A 19,964-nucleotide genomic window follows, 5' to 3' on the forward strand; every position below is an offset into this window, starting at 1 on the left:
TCAAGAGGACCGGACTTTTAATTCACCCCCTTCGCTAAGGGCCGCTGCGGGCGCTCGGGAACGTGCCTGTGTTTGCAAGCTTTTTTCTGCAAACCGGTTTCAAATGTCCTTCACGTCTCTCATTACAGGTCTTCTAAAAATATCAAATATAGATCTTCCCCTTGTAACATTTTAAGATACTCTATTTATACATTAATTCTTTCAAAAATAAAAAGCGACACATACAGCAAGTCAGTCACTCGGAGTCTTTAAAATCCTTACAAAGAGCGAAGACACCGGTTGCCCGCAGGGCGCGACAGCGGCAGTCCTGCCGGCGGGGTCCTCCCGCCCGCGCCGGCGCTCCTCTCGTCATTCCCTACGGCAGAACGTCGGCGTCCCGGCATGGCCTGGCCCTGGCACGGCCGGGCGCCGCGCTCCCGCCCTCCGTTCGCCTTCGTTTCTGGCTGCACAAACACGAATAGCTGGGAATAATTTACCTTGCACAACCAGCACCGCACGGGGTTGGCACCGAGCGGCACGCGCCGGGCGGCGAGCGAGGAGACCGCCGGAAAGGCGGCAGCGGCCCCGGGCGCCTCCGGCTGCAACGCGCAGCGGCAAGCGGGATGCGGAGCAGCAAGTCCGACACGCGACGTGGCTTCATCCGGGGCTGCACCTTCCCTGCAGGAAGGACGCGCTGGTCGCACAGATCACAGGCGGCTGCCCCGCATAAATCTACCCCCCCCCCCGCCCCCCAAAAAAGAAGAAGTTTGAGAGGTTTGGTCCCAAATATCCTCCCGGCGTTGCGCTGGCGTCTGCCGGAGACGTGGCAGTCCGCAGCCGGCACCGTGCGGAGACCCTTCACCTCCCGGTCTTCGCCCGGCGAGGAGGCTCGGCGAGGAGGACGGACGGGGCCGGGAGCGGCGCTGCTCTTCACGCCCGGAGTTATAGGAACTCGACGTAGTTTTCGGGGATGAGTCCCGTCCTGCCGTTCAGGGTCCCTTCCAGCCAGCCAGGCTCCTGCGACGGGTGCACTGGGGGGGGGGGGGGGGGGGGGGGGGCAGAAGGAAAAGGGGCGTTAGTGCAAATCGGGGCCGCGGCGCCGGCATCGCCTCCCCTCGCACGCGAGCCCCGAAGTCCCGCCAGCGGGAAGCCGGCGACAAGCAGCGGCTCGTGCAGCGCGGTGACGAGACGCGGCCCGCGGGAGAGGGCGGAAGGAAGGACGGAAGGAAGGAAGGACAGACGGGTTATTACGGAGGGGCCACGGCTGTGTGTGCTGATAACGTGGAAGTTGCTCTCGGGAGAGAACAAGGCCTTGCCTTTAATTTGTATTTGCTTCAAAGAAAGGAAACAAATAATCATCTGAGGAGTTTGCAAAGCTGAAGCGCTCTTGCTTTCCGCGCCCGCTCGTTACCGTAACTAACTCCTCCGTGTTTGCTTGTAAAAGCACTAAGATCACGCACCGAAGCGGCGCAGGGGCAGAGCGAGCTGAGCACCAGCTACGGGGCCGGTGTCCGAGTAAGAGCTGGTGCCGCAGGGCCGAGGTAAAAGTGGAGTATTTAGAGTAAAAGCAGGGGCTCAAAGCTTCCTCCAGATTTGGGCTGAAACCTGTTTCATGTTCAAGAAAATGTGGCAAATGCCGTTGTCTCGTAACCCTGCACTTCCTGGCTTGGCCCGGGACCAGGCTCGGAAAGAAAATACATTAGCAAATGCTCCCCCGAAGGAAAGCAAGCACTGCAATCTTATTTCTGCAAAACACGAAGCCTGCACAGTCCGTACAGGATCCCGGGTTGCTCCACAGTCCTGAATTCAAGCAACTGTTGGAAATGTGCTGATTTATAAGAACAAGGCTTACGCCAGCGCAGGCAGGGAAACATTCCCCGCGGTAGGCGATAGCAAGTCAATATTTCAGAGCTACCCAAATTGCCGCCGATTCTCTGCAGGGCCCTTTCGGCTACGCGTTCGCTGGTTCCAGCCGCAGAAGCGACGCGAGCCCCCGGCACTGCTCCTGCAGCCCCTCGTCCCCGCGGGGGCCGGCGTGCCGACGCCGTCCCGGCCGGGGAGGCCAGGGAGGCAGCTCTCGCGCCGCTCCCCGGGGAGGCAGAGCCTCCGCCTGCTCCTCCGCCCGAGGCGCTAATCCTGCAGCGAGCTGAAGCGCAGCTCTGAAACGCGCTAAAAAAATTAATATTTAGATAGCAGCTCGGCTGCGGTTATTAAAGTTAGCGCATTAAAGCACCCTGCAGCATCCCAGGGGGAACGGTGCTGGCGGCGCAGGGTCCGCGTCAGCCCCGAAAGCGGGAAGCCCCGTCGCCCAAGGGCACCCAGCTGCCGACTGCCGGAGATGATAGCTGCAAAGCTGGTCGAGACTCGATGTCTCGTATAGTTCAAGCAGAATGACGCTACGAAATATAGATGCACATTCTTGAAACGTGATGCTATTTGCTGCCTGCACGTCCCTCAGCGTGGTGAGCACCACCCCACTTTCCCAGGCAGATTTAGATGCTACTTTGCCGTGGAAAACCTCAGAGAAGCTTGAAGTCAAGCAAAAAGCTGGCTTTCTTCTAAAGATTTCCAAGATACATTTTCTCAGAGTGGGTTTTATAAAACCCCTTCACCATAACAGTACTTCTACCACACAGTGCCATTTCTAACTCACTTCCCCCAGGTAACGGGAGCCTCCGTTACACCGCTAAGTGATTAGGACATGCTGTATATTTTTTCCTTTGAATAATCCATTGATTCTTGTCTAGCAAACACAATGTATTTAATTCAAACCTGTTCCCCTACTAGCTTTTCTAATTCCCACAGGCTTTCCAAGGGGAGACTATGTTTATTTATAAGATATCTATGGAGCTGCTTAGGAAAAGTGTTTTCCCTAATTCACATGTATTAATTCTCTTCTTGTTTCTGCTATATTCATCCTAGGGTAAAAACAGTGTATGTGGTAGCTGTTTCCCAAATGACAATACTTAACACACAAAAGCCAAAACTACTTGGAAAGTAGTAAAAAGTCTTTTCTTTACATTGGGATTATATCGAAACCAGAGCTGCTTAATTCCATTGGGCACAGTCTCTTCCTCTTGATGCAGGAAACAGAAGGTCTGTGTTCATTAATATCATCTCCAAAAAAACTGACTAATCAGAGTCCACCTATTCCAAGTCTCAGGATACATAGGAAAAAAAGCACACACTACTTTTCCATCTCCTGCATGAAGCATTATGGCAACTGCATAAAACATTTCTGGTGCCGATACTTGGAAACTCATCTCTCTTACCTAGAAACCACTGAAGAATACTTCTTTATACTGTAAATGCTGCTGTCAGTCAACTGCTCACTAGTTTTGGTCTTACACTTAAATTATGGGTCCATATCCATAGAAGGGATGTGGTGTGGTCAGGAGGCCCCGCAGCCACCGCTGAGACCGGGTGCCCAAACACCCACCCAGGCAGCGTGTCCCACCGGACATGGCTGTGAGCACCCCCATACGCTGGCAGAACGGTTTGCATATCACATATCACTTTTTAGCTAAAAAACTGGGGCACGCGTATTGCAAGATCTAGAATAAGTTCCAGTAACCAGCTGCAACATCTGGCAGCTGCTGGAAAAAGGAAACGGCTCGGCTGCTGAAGGTCAGCTTTCATTTCGGAGCAGAGCGTTAGCCCCGTTTGCACGGGTTTCCTTGGCTTACCGTGGCACAAGAGTGACACTGTGCCCCACCAAACATTTTGCTTGTTTTTCTACCTTGGCTCATAGCACACACACCATGTTTTGCAGCATAGTCTGGCGAGCCGCCGCACCTCTTCCACGTTAAGCCTGAACCTTCTCTTATCAACTGCTGCAACACGGCTATCATCTGTCTGGATGAACGTGGTCCAACAGAAGCAGCCGTCCATGCATGCCCTCGCCTCGCGGTGCTGTGACCACCCTCTGCCCTGAAGATGTGCAGCCACTTGCGCATGCCAAAAACCCCCTCTGTTATCAGCCCTGGGGCCGGCGACCATGTACATGGGCAGGGGAATGAGCAGGACACAGAGGGGGTTCAGCTCTCCACCTACGCTCTGTTCTGGGGGAGAAAAGAGGAATCCGTAGCGCACGCTTCAGCCCACCTACTTCACACGTCTTCCTTGGGATGAAGGAACTCATGGTCTCAAAAAAACCATTTTCCCACTGGTCCCAAACGAGGGCTGGATGACCAGCAGATTTTCAGCACGGATACCAAAAGTGGGGCAAGGCACATCCCAAGTTTAATGCTTTTGTTTGAAGTATTTCCGCTTTTTTCTTTCAAGGGGGGTTTTAGTGGTGGGAGTGGGACTGATGATAGTCATTAAACACAAGACTGAAAGGAAACCCCATGAATTTAGAGTCCAAATCATTCCCTGGGTCACAGGAGGAGTAACAAGAATTTGCAAGACTCAGTGATAAATATAAAATAAATGATATTCAAGTGTCATTCTACGTAGCTTTATTTGTATTACTGTTAATGCTCTATCTGTAGTTTCTCACGTGTATGTTAAATAAAATGAGCGCACTGATACGGCATAAGAGCGTCCAGTCTAAAATAAGGGGCAGTGGAGCCCGAGGGAGCCCGGCGAGCCGGTCCCTCGACACGCGGGGCTCCAGCAACTCACCGTTGTCGAACACGGTGCCGGCCGTGAAGGAGAGCTCGGAGTCGTGTTCCGCCTTGCACGCGTACAAAGCTCTGGCTTTCCGCAACGGAGAGCTGCAAAAACACAGAATTTATCGGCGTAAAGGACATGTTATTTATACACCCCCCTGCCTGCTCTCCGGCGGCACGTTGGGGCAAGCAAGGAGCAGTGCCGCAGGTGAAGCTGGAGGCTGGCAGCGGTCGTGGCTGCTGCCGGAGCCGCCTTCGCTGCGCGGGAATCGCGGTACGAGCAGGGCCGCGGTGACCCAGCGCGCCCGGCAGCACTACGGCAGGAGTCACTCGGAGAGCTTCCAAGGGCTAAAGAGGAGAACTAGAGCAGGGTCGGCCACAAGTGTTTTGTGAGTCACTGAAGTGCAATAAGTAACTAAGTGCCCGGCGCTGGACGAGGGCGGCAGCGGGTGCCGTCAGCCACCGGCGCTGCAGAGCCGCCCAGGTAATTGCCGCAGCCATCACTCCTGGAGAGCTCATTTTGCAGCTGCAACCGCAAGAAGCATTTCAGGAGGAAGAATTAGCACTTGGGGAAGGGTATTTCAAAGCAGAAAAATAAATAAGTCCGTGAAGAATTTGTTGCCCTTCTTCAGAGACTGTACCTGAAGATAAAAAAGATTTAACAACCATTAGATGTTAGTGGAAAGGAGCCCGTGTGCCCCCGCTGTGCAGTGGAGTAAATGAGAGTGAAAAGCGCATAGACCCCAAAACGAAGGCAAATCACTGACAGAAGCAGGGGAAAAGGCCGGGACGCAGGACGGTGCAGAGCCACGTGCCCCAGCAGCGCAGGAGCTGCCGGCCCGTCCTGCTCCGCTCCGCGGTCCAACACCACCGGGGGCAAACTGAGACGACAGCGCGGGCAGCGGCCAAGCAAGCACCAGCGGCAGCTTAGACTGATCCAAGCACTTGGCCTTCAGGCCACCCAGCCCCTGCCGAGGCTGCAGCAAACCGTTCAACCGCAGCAGGTTCAAGAAAAGTAACAAAAACGCCCCAAAGAATTGCTGGAATAACAAACCAGGTGTCACTGTTTTCTAGTTCAGTGGCTTCACAAACTTTTCTCTTTCCAAAGGACTTGAAATTATCCTCCTAAACATTCTCAAACCGAGCCAGGATGACCTGCAAGCTTTCACCTGGTAGGGGATGTGGCTCGTACTCATAGAGAAACCACAAGCCAGGGAAGTCAGGGATGGGTTTGGTTTCACCGTGAACAGAGCTCCAAGGCTTAGGCTTTTGCTGTCTAAATTCCAGTCATCTGAGGTGGGAATGGGCAGAATATTAAACAAGCACCCTGAGAGGGTTAACGCTTTTGCTGTTGGCGAGCGGTTCCTTCGCTAGCGGGAGCCGCTCCTCCCGCAAAACTCGTGCAGGCTGTCAAACACAACGCGAAAGGCGTTTTTCTGCCTCTACCACCTTGGACTAGCCAAGCTGTTGCTTCCCGGGCTCCCTCCGGCCTTCGTTTGCACCCTGCGCGCGACTCGCGGCAGGCTGCTGCCGCCGGGGCTGAGACACGTCGGCCGCGGCTCTTCCCTCCGAAGCCCCGCTGGGGCTGCAGGGACTAAAACGCCTGCATCCCGGCAAGCGCTCATCTTGAATTTCTGCCTCCGAGCACGGCACCAAGCCAGGAAAGCACTCAGAGCAGCGTCACCCAGGTGCCCCGTGCAGCTTCGGGGATGAGGAGCATCTCTCCCTCGGAGGAGGAAGGCCGCTCGGGTGATATTACACCGTCGTCAGCCACTGCAGGCTGGGAGCAAACCAAATTAACTACTCTGCCGAACAGGCAGGCGTTTTGGAGCTGACATCTGTGCGGCTGCAACGTGGGGGGACCTGCAATGCACAAACAGGTTCGGCATCCTGCTTCCTCCCTGCTCCCGGAGGTGCCGAGGTCCCGCGGTCCTGCCCAGCATCCCGCTACCTCCAGCTCAGAGCCCAGCCATCCCCACGGTCTGCATCTCCGGCACCCAAAGCAATAGGACACCCTGCGGCACAGCGGGATGCTCCTGGGGTCGAGTGCCGGAGCAAACCACAGCCTGCAACCCAGTGCTCCGGTGGGGGATGGGGGAGACTCTCCCTGATCCCTTACGGCTGTTTTCCCTGTCCGGAGGCATTACAGCGCTCGGCACCCTTGGGGGTGACGCATGTTACTGCAGGAGCTGGCTGGAAATCCTCCCTCTGCGTGTCTGTGACCTCAGGGAACAGCTTACTCCATGGAAGTGCCTGAGTACCAGGGACATGGAGCAGCAGCAGCAGACGAACGTCTATGTCGCACAATTGCCTAACGTCACTTATGCTCCTCAGATGACAGATAAGGGAAGTGGCCAGACAACAAGGCATCACATATTACAAACATTTGCTATTCTCTGCAGCGTCTGCGAAGACAGTGCATTTCTTACCTGCTGTAGAGCTGATGAGTAAAGTGAGCTGCAGGCGGCTTAAATGACTGGGCAAAACCCACAGAAACCACAAGCAAGTTCATTCACTGCGAACGTGACCCGAGAGCGCTGACTCCTGCCTGCCTGACCACCGCAGGCCTGCAGAGCTGCCGGCACGAGGCGGGCGCCGGCAGCCCCGCGGCTCGCCACCAGGCCATGGCCAGCGACCTCCTCGGGGTCAGGAGATGTTGGACAGACTCCTCTTGCTGCATGCAGATAGCTTCATCGGGGGAATTCGAGCAGGATGCAAAGGGAAAAGGAAAGTGAAGTGGGGGAAATCAAGTAAATCAAACAGAAAATAGCAAAAGCAAAGCAAAGCAAAGCAAATTCTGCCACAGACCTGATGGGGGATGAGTCGCTGGACGTAGAGGAGGTGGGCATAGGGCTTGATGGCGCGGAGAACATGGGCCAGGACGGTGAGAGGGGTGACGTTGGGCTTGGACTCTGAGGGCTGCAAGACATAACCAGATAACTTATCAACATGCAACCACAGCAACAAACACGGCCGAGAGACACGCAGACGACAGCCGACGATAGCGAGCGCCTTGGGAATGCTCAGAGCATGAGACATGGCTGCGAAACCAAGCGCCAAGACCTTGGGAAATGCTTCAAGGCCGGATCTGCATTTCTCCAGACAACAAGAGCTGGGTCTTCCAATTAACCCCTGTGAGCTGGGTACCTCGAAAATGGTAAAATTGTAAAATACTGTGCCGTGTGCCCGGTTTTGGGGCTGCTTCACTGTGCACAGCCGCTTGATCCCCGCAGCAACTTACCTGCTTGGTTCATCCTCCCCCTGTCTGGCAGAAAGGGCTGACCGTACTTCTGGATGTTACCGATGCCTGCGAGCAGCTGCATTGCCCTTTTTATTTCGGCCCCCGTGGCGTCCGCATATTAAAGGCTGTTCTCCCGCCCGGACCCGCGCCCAAGCACAATTCCCCATTTGCAGTTTGGACTAAAGGGGTCGTAGGCACCGGGAGCCCTTGGCCCGCTGCGATCGCGCTGCGGCCGCCCCGCTCGCGGGGGATCCCCGAGGTGCACGGCTGGGCACCCACTGCGAGAAGAAGGACCTGCTGGAGCAACGGCTCCTGCCCTCGGATGATGCACAAAGCAAAATTAAGGGCAGCACATCCTCTCGAAACCTAAAAAGGGCAGTGAAGGAAGCGCCGGCGCCCCGATGGCCCGTGCAGCTCCCGGTCCGCAGCCGAACACAGCCGGTCAGCGCCTGTCAAACACCCAAGCGACCCCGGCGCCGGGGCTCTGCGGGACCCCAGCGGCAGCCCGCTGCCTTACAGGTGCTGGAAACGGCTCACGTCGAGCTAATCGATCCTTCAGTATCTCTGCAGTGCTCATGAAATTGCAGTACTATAAAATATTAATTGATCTTCTTCTTTATGCTTCATATTGAAGATCTCTTTCCCCTCCTCCAAACTGCTCTGGACTCCTTACTTTTAAGTTACTACTGTCAATTAAAGCTGAAGCAGGTTACAGACCTGGTAAATGCATGCAGAAGTCGAGTGAGAAGTGTTTGTTTTCTTCAAAACAGTTATATTTAGGTTATTTTCAGGTTTACCGAAAAGCAATTATTGTACTAAAATACTCATCTGAGTCTCATTAAGCTTCTACTGCTCCCGAATTTATCAACTCATCTGCATTCTCTGCCTAGTTTCCCCGCGCTACCACGCGGCGTGCAGGGCTGCGCTTCCTCGGCGCTCAAGGAGAAGCCTCCTGAAGAGCACGGCGTTAGTTGCCAACTGGGGAAAAAATCCCCAAACCCTAAAGCAAACAAGGGTGAAGTCACCCCCATCCCGAAACGGCAGCGCGGGTGGGGGCAGCCCAGCGTGCAGGGCAGGAGGACACGGTGCTGGGTGCCTCGGCTGGGCATGGGGACCCACGGGGACCCACGGGGGCCTGCCAGCCGCCCTGCGGGCTCCAGCGGCTCTTGGGTTGACGAGCACCTCCTAAACCTTGAGGAGCAAGGCAAAGGCTCTGTAAGAAGGGTAATGCTGTAACCCGCGATCATTCGAGGACCATTGCAGCTCACAGCAGGAGAAGCTCCTTCTTCCAGCACCCGGCTTCTGTTTTTTAAGCCCAGACTGAAATACTTTGTTATACTAACAGAGAAGAGAACATAACACACACCTTTTTTTCCATTTCAAGCTCCATTTAAAACTCCAACCTCTATCGTTCTAAAGAAAAAAACCCAACCCCCCCCCAAATCCAGGAGGTTCTCCGAGAAAAATTTATGGTTAATCTTGAATTTTGCGGCGTGATTGCAATTCTCTTTCTTTCAGTCTGAGTTACAATTTAGTAGCTTAAAACTAGAACGGCACTTTGCATGCCAGCTTCCGCCCGGGCAGCGGGTTTGAGCCCCTGCAGTTGACACGCGCGTGTGCTGAACACGCTAGCGTTCGCCGCGCCTGCCTCACACCCGCCTCCGCTCCCCAGCACGGGAAAACGGGGGCTTCCAGCAGTGCCAGGACCTTGCTGACGAGACTGTGACTCACATTAGTATTTCCTGCGTGCCCTTTCATGAGCTCGCCGAGCGGAGCCGAAAGCCAGCTCTATTTTGCATTCTCTGATTGTGACAACTCAAAATTGAAAGGATAAAAGTCTGTGGATTTGGTCCAATTGCTAGGGAGAAAGTGTCCATGTCATAAATATCACCAGTACAACTGGCACCTAGAGGACACTGAAGAAGGTTAAATTTTTGGTCAGAACTGCTTTGAAGTCCAGATCCGTTTAAGGGCAAACTCTTGGCTTCTTCATTCTTTGGAGAAGTTGTGTCACCGAATTCAACAGACACTGACACTCGCCCCCTTGCACGGAAGGGCAATACCTTTATTATTCAGCGATTACATGCATATAGACACGAAGTACAGCAGTGCAGCAGAACCTTCACAGGAGGGCTGTAAAACAGGGAATGGTCATAGCCAGACTTAACAGAAATCCTCAAAATGTTCACCTAATAATTATCAGCATTTAGAAACAATCTGCTTGTATTTTTCTATCAAAATTGTCAGTCTTTTTCAAAATGACTAATTACCTAAATTATTTTGTTTTTGATGAATCTATCAGACATTTGTACTTACCATATCTTAAATCTATTTCCAATTTTAAACAGAGGGAGGTGCTACAAAGAGCACTGAGTCATCCCCAATCACAGAAATTAACCCTTGAAACACCAGTTCTTGCCGCTTCTTTTTCTTTGTAGCAGGAATAGCTGTCTGGCTCTCCCGTGATGATGTCCTACCTTCCCTTAACACGGCAAATTATATAGCATATATGGCATGTAATTTTGTTTTATTTTATCTGTGCATAAGCATGCTTCTGCCCTCTAATGGAGAGAGTACGTTAGACCCATTTGAGCATATGGAGAGTGCTCTCCTCTGCATAAAAGAACCTCAAACATTTCATTATCAGTATTGCAGGAGGTGCTGCTATTTTGGAAGCCCAAGCCCTTTGGCTCTAATACCCGTATGCAATGTTTCCTGATTCTGCACACTTAATTTAAACGGCTCTGGAACATGACAGCAAGCTCCGGGAGGGCCACACGGTTGCAGGGCAAGCCAAGTATGAAGGTGCACCACCCGGGAGGCAGCAGAGGTGCTGCATGCGCCCCTCGTCTTACCACGGCCTCGCGGCACTCGTGTGGACTCCTCTGTCCAGCCACCTCCACCAGCTCTTCATGGAGGTGCACGTTACCCGCTGCAGCCTCTGCGCCCATGTGGGTTTTCTACGGCCAAGGAGAGCCACACCGGGAACAGCCCTCAGCCTCCGGCTCCCGGCTGGAACTAGGTGCCTTTTGCTGAGCAGCCTGCAGGGCAGAGTGAGCCCTAGGACAGCCGAGATACCTTGGCCATCAGGTCATCTTCTGGCTAGCCACATGCCCCCTGAGCGGCCGTGGCTAAGGGACGGTGAAGGCCCCGAGCTGGGGTAGGACAAAGTGGTCACAGCTTCTTCCAAAGAGGAGTGTTGCCCAGAGTCAGAAGGTGCCGGGGAGCAGGGCGGTGAGCCAGCGATTGAAATAACCCCAGGCTTGTTCCCTGCAAGTCAGGAGCATCCATGCAGCAATGCCACCGCCTCTTGCATGGACTCCCAGCACTCTTATTTTAAAATTCCTATTTCAAAATTTTAAAAACCATCCAAATGTAAAATGCACTGGGACTAGAAATTCCCAATGCACTTTTTGAGATGAAATCATTTTAAAAGAATACAGCTCTAGCTAATCATAAAGTCAGCTCTGTCATCACTACATCAACTGCTCCGTCTGCTGCACTAATTACAGTGTATAATACAATCAATATGATTCTCAGAGAATTATTCTGCAATCTTGTCTAGTAAAAAAGCCTTAAGAGCAAGAAGCCCGTACTCGGACTAGCCTTTATCCAAGAAGCTATAAATAATGTGGAGGAGGATTTTGGTGTCTTTGGATCCAAAATGGCACAGAAGACACTCAGTGCCTACCAAAAAACCCGACAGAAATATTAAGTAATGACAGTATGCAATTTTTTCAGCAGTAAGATCATCCTTTTTCAGTTAAGTTACTCACAGAAGAGATGAATTTGGTCCTATGACAACTGAGCTACTTTTGCTCCATCTTGCAGTCCTTCTGCAAGTCTCTCCAGCAAATTTCCTCAAGAAGAACAAATGGACTTTCCAGGCTCCTGCCTGAGCTGGCCCTCCCCAGCACCTACAAACAGTGCGGCTATGAGGCATGCAAGGGTTTATCATCTCCTTTCAGTGTAATACATGCACTTATTTTCAAAGACATTGCTTGAATTTCACCCTACTGAGTTACGCAATTGCAAGGCCTAGGTCTTCCCTTGTCTCATTAGAGAAGTAAATGCACTTGAGTAAACAGGCTATGCTGAGACCTCATTGCATTTTGGAAAACAGGTTTCTTGTAGAATCCAATTTCCTTTTTCTTTCCCATGGAAATAGCAGAGGTGGTGACGGGCTTTTTGGAAATAGTGGCTGCAGCCTGCCTTCAGTTCTCTCTGCAGAAAGTAAATGTCATCTGGACCTTTTTTTTCTTCTTCTTACTCTTGAGGACTTTGCGAGGGGCTCTTCCTGTTAGGTGCATAGTGGGAAACAAAACAGAAAATAAAAATAAAAATGCTAAGAACCAAAAATATCAAAAGCAGGAAACAAAGAAGTGGCTAAAATTAGAGTCTTCACAGGAGGATATTAACTTTTCACGACTAGAAGCAGGAGAGGGAACGCCGTGAGTCAGGAGCCCAGAACATCCCGGTGCTTTAGCCTTTCCTCCTCGTTCACTCCGGGCCCCTCTACTTGAACCACCTTCCAGAAACGCAAAAACAGCAGCAGGGACCTGCAACTCGGGAAGCCAAAGACGTGGCAAAAAAGTGCGCTGGAAATGGCACTGGCATGGAGGGTGCGGTATTTCTGCACTCAGCTCGCGTTGGCTTCAGCACTCCTAGGTGCCCCTTCGAAAATCCAACTGTACGAGCAAACAAATATATTTAGAGATGAGTGAAACCAAATCCTCCTCCTTGCTTCCCGTGACTACTGTACATCTTATCTTTCCCACTCGATGTTCAGTTTGCTGCCTGAACGTGTCAGAGAAACAATTCCTATTTCCAGACTCTGATCCTCTCTCCAGTTCTATCTAAAAAACACTTTTCTAATCCCTTCTCATACATAACTTGTCTCTTTCTTTCCTTCTTCTTTCTCCACCACCTACCTACCCAGACCGTCTCTGGCATTTTCTTTACACAGCTCAAGTCCTCAAGCCATTTACTGGTCTAAAAAATTATTCTCGGCAGGGTTTCTAGACAATTTTTGCTGCTTTGCTCTTTTGGCTTAGAGGACACAAGTTCTACTAAAAAAGCTTTCAAACTTGTTATTTATTTTTGCCTAACTTGGGATTCACACCATCTTTTCCAGCACACAACATCTAACACCTATGAATGAGCAGAGTCTACCAATGAGTTTAAGCCCTTTGAAGAAATCACCTCCAGAATAAGCACAATATTCCCATCCTGACATTATCAATACCTGACTGAATTAAAACAAATCAACAACAACCCCTCCCCCTCAACTGTAATTCTACTCTAATCCTATAAAACAAAGCTCCCAAATGTAAGGCTTCTTTCAAAGTTAGCCAGAAAAAACATTACAAAATCGTTTAATGCCAGGGCACTTAACCTTTGCTAACCCAGGGCCAAGACTGCAGGTCACCAATGGCCATAGCGATGTCGCCTACATGAAATGGGACTCGGCCTTGAGCACAGACGCTCATGAAGCCCGTTCATGCAACGCTGCATCCTAGCAAAGCACAGACCGCGGTTTGGATGGGCTCTAGCAAGCACTTTTCCAGACTCTGGCTGCATTGCAGGTTAGTGATGGCATCACACATGATCCCTATATGTTACCGCTAGCTCACAGGGTTTCAGATTGGCAGCATTTCTCCTCTGATACTTTAAATGCAAGCAAAACAATGCTAAAACTCTCTCCAGTGTTATTCGCCTGGGGGTTATCTTGCTGTGTAATCATTCAGGTGGAAAATAATGCCACGTTTAGGGAAATTAGCAGCCAAAATACACTGTGGACAACATCACTTGACCAAACAGGTCCAAGAAAGTTCAATTTCTTCAGCATGGACTTTCCCACATCTCCATTTATTAGTTCCTATGTCTCCATAAGCACAGCTTATATGATCTTCTTTTCAATAATACGGACATGTCCCTCTTCATACTCTTCAAGATAACCAGCACATTGATTTCTCCTCTTACTTTGCTGCTTGACTTATTTCCCATTATATAGAAATATTTCTCTGCTTTGGTAATTTCATAAACCCTCTACAAGCTTTTCCACTTGCATAAGAGGGAGACTGGGAAGAGTTCTGGCTTTGGGAAGGAAAGCTGGAGTTTTTGTTGTCCCACTTAACAGACGTTTCCGTTTCCAAATATAGAGAGGTTACGTTCAGCGTTTCGAATGGATGCGATTGCGTTGATGGTGTGGTACAGCCTTCTGGCAGGAAGCTTAGAGACTGGTGTTAATGCTGGAGGAAGGCTGAGTGAATAAGCAAAGGATCAGAAATGGCTGCGTTTTCAGCATGACTAAGCACTGAGGAAAGAAAGCTGGCGGCAATGGGATGTATTTCAGCGTGACTTGCAGACAGAGGTCTTCCACAGCGGGTGGCATCCAGGCGATGGAAGCATCATGCCGTCTTAACGTGGAACAGCATTTCATTAGTGGTTGCACGGTTCATTTACAGCAACAAACTTTGCAGCATTACTCGCAAGTTACCAACCCATCAGTCACTACTCTTACAAAAAGATCTTAAGCCTAAATATGAGGCCACACATGAAAACCCCCCAGGGAACAACAACACAAGGAGTGTGGCAGGAGACCTTCACCTCCTAGAGCAGTGCAGGGACATCACTGGCATGGTACTCCGGAGACAGCACCCGAGACGGACACAGGAGGAAGAGCATGGGGCAGGGAAGACAGAAGATAGAGGAAATCACAGATCCGTGGCTAACTCGCCCCTGGTCCTTGGTGGCACCTAGCCCTCGTCTGCCTTGCTCCACCGTTTGCTCTGAGGCCGTATTTTCTGCTCCGAAAATAACCACCCTCACTGCTTTCTCTCTGCCCAAAAGGCTCTCAGCAAACTCAGAATCAAGCCGGTAGATTTTTATGTTGAAACAAGTGCTTTCAAAAGGTATTAAAGCTCTTAATTATTAATAGGAAAGTTGTAATGTGCCAGTCGGAAGCCAAACTGCAGTTTAAGAGGGAAGTGTTGGTAAATCAGGAGCCAGCAGCTTAGTCACATCTTTTTGACCAAGCTGCTTTTCTAATGCATGAGGTAATTCTGCAAGTCTAGATGCATTAGTCACCAGCACATTGTACTCGCTATTAAGGGAAACGTTCCAGTCCTCCAGAAATCTCCCGTGTTTTTTTTCTGGCATTCAATCCACCACCACCACATTTCCCCCAGAAAAGAAAACTCTCCCACCTGCCACCCCGGCAGCCATAGGGGATTCCCGCAAAGCGAAGGGAATTAGAGTACCCGGGGGATCCGCAGCCCCCGGATCGGCACGCAGGGAGCGCTCATGGGATCACCGTCCTCCCTACCCAGGGCCAGGAGATGCGGCACCCATCGCCGGAGGGGCTCTTGGGGCCCTGCGGCACGGCCGCGGCTCCTGCGTGCTGGGGACGGTCGCGGAGCAGAGACGCCCGGAGCCGGCTGCTTCGCCCGCACGGTCCCGGGGGCTAACTGGCACCTCGAAGAAGAAGCAACGTTTTGCAGCCAAGTCCCACAAGCTGTTACTGTCAGCTCCCTGAAGGAAGCAAAGTTTCTTTTATTTCTTAAGTAATTTCTGGAAATGGCCAGAAAAGCTATTCCACGCTGTAAAAAATTCATTGCTTGCTAAGTAATTTTCCTTGCATTATCTGATTAAAGACCATTTTCAGACTCAAATCCTTACATAAAACAAGCACTATCTATTTAAGCCTCCATAAGCTAAAAAATCTTATTTTTTTATCATGTGCAAATATTCTTCCTGCAGCATAAGGAACTAACACCTGCCCCCAGAAGTCATACGTGTTGGGAAAAATAAAGGGGATTGTTTTGGCCTGTAAAAGTGATTTGAATAACGGATGAGTAAAGTCACTGCATAATAAATCTCTGAATTTACTCATAGGCCTGATCTCCCTTTGCACATTTGCTCTTGTTCTGCTTTGTGCTTTGCAACAGTTCTGCGAACACCAGTTGTAGAGAGCTGATCAGAACATTTCGCTCAAAACTCTTCTTTAATCGATTTTTGCCATTCTATTTCCCAACAAAATGCCCGCTTCCCAAAGAAAATTCTGGTTTTAGGGAGGAAAGTCTGAAAACCCAAAGACTACAACACCAAAACGATCCGATCTTATCATACTTATCAGAAGAAGTTCAGTTTGCATTTTGTTCTCTCTCTTTTTTTTTTTTTTCTGCCTTTTCAGGTTGAAAACCCCAAACTTCGTAATAACATTTTTGTTTCAGCAGCTGTCCTCGGCAAAGCCCTGCTCTGCCGGAGCAATCCCGCTGGGATGGGGATCCCGCTTACCGAGCCCAGCCTCCACCTCCCGCCTGCCATCCGGAGAAAAACGCAGCCCCTTCCCCATTCCCACTAGGCAAAGCTAAGGAAGGCGAACACAGGCAATTCGCTTTTTTTGGCGGGGGGAAGGTTGGTTTTGCCTCTCCCATCCGTAGGCCGCCCGGGGCTTGCCGGAGGCCGCCCACGCGGCGATTCCCTCTCCGGCACTGCCTGAGCCCGAGCCTGAGACCGGCGCGGGGCATCAAATAACCGGCGGCGGCTCCCGGGCTCCTGATAATTCCCGGCTTAGCACGGCCCCGCCAACAGCCTGCACGGCGGCCGCTCTCGGCCCGCGCGCAGCTGCGCCCGGAGCGCGCCGGGGCGAATTAATCGCCGGCAGAAAGGAGCGGAGGGATTGTATTACCTCCGTTTTATGCTGAAGTGGTGGCCGTAGAGCACCAGCTAATTTACGAACTTAATTAAGCACCGGGATCTTCTTTCAGGGCGAGACAGGATGTCTCCGGGACTGAGCGGCCCCGTTTCCCCTCCTGCCCCTGCAGGGGAAATCGTCGGCTTTTTGCGGAGAAACGGGACGTGGCCGCGGGGCCGGGCAGGACCGTGGGGCACCGAGGTCCCGGAGGCGACCCGGCAGTGGGGTCCGGCCTCCGGAAAGTGGCTCCCACAGTGGAAAGGCTTTCCCCAGGGCAGGTCTAGACTGCGCCCTGGATTCGGGATTAAATTTGCCAGCAGCAAGAGGAACCGGGGAACGCGTGCAGCCGTCTTAAAAAATATCATGCCCGCAGTGACATTTATAGGTGGCGGAAGGACCTGATTCACTGCGGTTTTGCATTCCGAGGTCTCAGCACGCGTTTTGGCTAGGATCGCACTGGGATGCCCCAGCCCGCGGGATGCTCGGATCCGGACGAAGCAGCGGCGGAGGCGATGCCACGCGGCAGGGCAACGCCGGCACCCGGCGCTCGGCAGCAGCCGCCGCTGGCGCGAGGGGAGGCAGGCAGGGAGGGAAGAGGGAAGAGGGAAGAGGGAAGAGGGAAGAGGGAAGAGGGCTGCCGGGCCAGACGACGGCTTTGCGGTCCGCGCGTCGGCTCGTAACAAAACGCCCTCTGTTCCGCGGCTGCCCTGGGGAAGGCTTTGTTGTAGCATCTTTGATTCCTGCATCCATTTCCCCACAATGGCCCTAATGTATTTTCAAATACCGCTTTATTTGAAAGTAAAATTTCCATTAGCCAATATTTGTCTCAGGCAGTTTCTTTGAAGAAAATACTGCTATGCAGCTATCTCCACACTAATTATATGAATTAAGCAAGCAACGAAAGTGCCATGTCTGTATTTTCTTCCTCGGGCTTTCAAGAAAGCTGTCTTTTAAGTGTATGCGATACTGAAGTTTGAGGCTCTTTTTTAGATCTCTTGGATGGAGCCCTGCAACTCTAATTTAATTCAGTGTGCAAGAAGCACCCTTAGATGTTTCCCGAGCAATTCATACAAACAGAACGGCGCTGTTCAAAAGCAGAAACTTCTGAGAAGTCTCTGGAGAGGCGGCACCGGGCAAAGCCGCAGAGAGCAGGCGCTCGATTGGAAGAAGCCGCAGAAAGACCCGTGAAGAGACAACTCGTGTGTCAGCCTGGCTGCGACCCGCTCAGCCCCCGTGGGGCATCACGTCCGAAGAAACGCAGGTAAGTGAACTCCAAAGAAGCAGATCCAAAGCAACCACATAATTTATTCCTGCTGAGGAAAGGAAGAGAAGTTTCTGATCACGTTAGTAAGAAGAGCACTTAACCTGACAAATTATCTTTGTTTTAATGGATGGATGCGTAGAAAATATTTTGACCTATGACTGATAGTTCGCATGGGGTTAGCCACAAAATTGGAGACTTTATTAGAATATTTGGCTTAATTTTCAAGTTTAATTTGTGGAAAGATTCTAGACCAAGAGCCAAATAAAGAGTGAAAGAGAGCTAAAGCTTTAAAAAGTTGTTATGCCAAACTCTGGGGCATATGAAAAGCTCCCACAGTAGAAAACCAGCTAAATCACCCATCTTCAGCCTTTCCCCTCTGTGAGCCCAAAGCAACAGCCCCGAACAGTGGAGCCGGGCGAAGCTGGGGACCTTTCTGGTGCTGGACTTCTCCTTTTGACCAAAGAGCCTTAAATATCTCTCCCTCAAATGCAAGTTTGTAATTTCCCTCTGCCCTCCCAGAACAAGATCGTTGGTCTTGTGGCCTACAAGCATCTTTCTTCTTCATGTATCTTAAAATACCTCATGGTAGCATAAAAATGCATCTAAAATCAATCCAGGATTACTTAAACCCAACACAGGAAAGACTTATGAAAGGTATACATACACATATAGGCATATATATACAATTTTTGAATGTATTGCCATCAGCTACTAAGCTGCAAGTCTATTTATCTGTGGAGTCTACTGAGTATGCTGCTTGCAATTTTCATGAACTGAGTTTAAAAACGTTCGCCAGCCCCTTGAGTCACTCAAGCGATGGAGTTTTCGCGCTGCAGGCACAATCTTGGGCTCCCAAGTTAAAGCTGCTTTATAAAAAAAAAGAAATGCTGTATAACAGCCTTCACCAAGTAATAAATAAGTCATAAGCTACTTTGAATATTATGTCATCTGGAATAATCCAAGCAACAGACTGGGAATTTTAGGATCTTTTCTCAAATAAGAAAACAAGGGGATGTCTGGTTTCTGTTTTAAACTGTAAACAATCTCTAATCCTCCTGGACACAAAGGCAACCCCACGGCTAAAATACAAAACGCGACGCTCTGCAGAAAAGCCGTATGCCTAAATCCCCCTGCCTGGCCCAGAGACCCGCGCCGGCAGAGAACGGCCACGACATCCTGTCGCTCCCGTCGATGATCTGCAGCACGAAGCTCAGTCTGCCAGCTGTGGGACCTGCCTTTTTGCTGGGGAAATTCAGCACTACCCACGGCCCCCATCCGTCCTGCAGCGCCGAAGCGCGGCCGTTGCAACATGCATGCGATGAGACTCTACGGCTCACTTGTTTTGCTTCTTAGCACAAAATCCGACACGCTGTTTCTGCTGCGGTGTGTCTAATGTTGCTCTCGTAAGGTTTTAATATTTCCTGTGATTCCAAACAGCAGAGGAAACCTTGCGTGTTTGGGCTAAACCTCACCCCAAATCTGCACCACACGCCACACTCTTCCTTCCCAGATCAATACCCAGCACAGCGGGGCACGTGGCTGAGCAGCAACAAGAGCTCAGAGAAACTGGAAAAGCATTGCAGGACCCCCAGAGCAAAGTTTTATAGCTACTGAGATTGCAGTTTCCACGTCTGAGAAACCTCTCCCCCTTCAGACAATATTATCTGCAAATTCGTTATGGGGTCCCAGGAGCTCCTTCCCGTTGCGGCGAGCAATCCAGCACCTCCCCGCATCTCCATGAAGAGCCAGAAGAGATGCAAACCCCCGACCAGCCACGGCAGGAGAGAGCAAGGCAGGGAAAGCTGAAACAACTATATACCGCCAGCTGCCTGCAGTGAAACATTTCCTTAAAGCTGCCTCTGCGGAGGCAGAGGTTTTCGCTCGATTCTCTTGCACGGCAGCAGGGGTGGGCACCGCGCGGCCGCTGTGCCCGTCCAGGCGCCCCCGACTTCCCCGGCCCCAGGCACAGCGTGCAACTGCAGCCCGACGAGGTCCGCTGCTTTTAAAAAGAAATTTAGATAAAGCTTTCCCTGATGAGCTATGATTAAGAGATTTTTTTTACCTAATCCTTTAGAAATGCCATTTTTTTGTTTAATGATATCCTAAGACCCACCCCTGGAGACTGGCCTTTGTTATTAAAATCCAGATTAGGCTAAAAGCCCGACGTTT

General features: G+C 51.1%; 1 protein-coding gene across 3 annotated transcripts in view; it reads right to left on the reverse strand.

The window, feature by feature from the left end:
* Positions 1-19,964, reverse strand: part of ARHGAP26 (Rho GTPase activating protein 26) — a 165,617-nt gene continuing 145,653 nt past the window's right edge. For 2 of the 3 annotated variants that reach the window (XM_067305020.1, XM_067305019.1), the window contains 3 exons: positions 7,401-7,511; positions 4,606-4,697; positions 1-1,010 (listed from right to left, as the gene is read on the reverse strand). In XM_067305020.1, the coding sequence (XP_067161121.1) occupies positions 922-1,010; positions 4,606-4,697; positions 7,401-7,511 (292 nt within the window). In that variant the 3' untranslated portion in view covers positions 1-921. Of the gene's footprint in view, positions 1,011-4,605; positions 4,698-7,400; positions 7,512-9,863; positions 12,131-19,964 lie in introns of those variants that run through there. The other variant, XM_067305021.1, reaches the window with a different exon arrangement.

Source organism: Apteryx mantelli, chromosome 14 (assembly GCF_036417845.1).
Source record: "Apteryx mantelli isolate bAptMan1 chromosome 14, bAptMan1.hap1, whole genome shotgun sequence".
NCBI lineage: Eukaryota > Metazoa > Chordata > Aves > Apterygiformes > Apterygidae > Apteryx > Apteryx mantelli.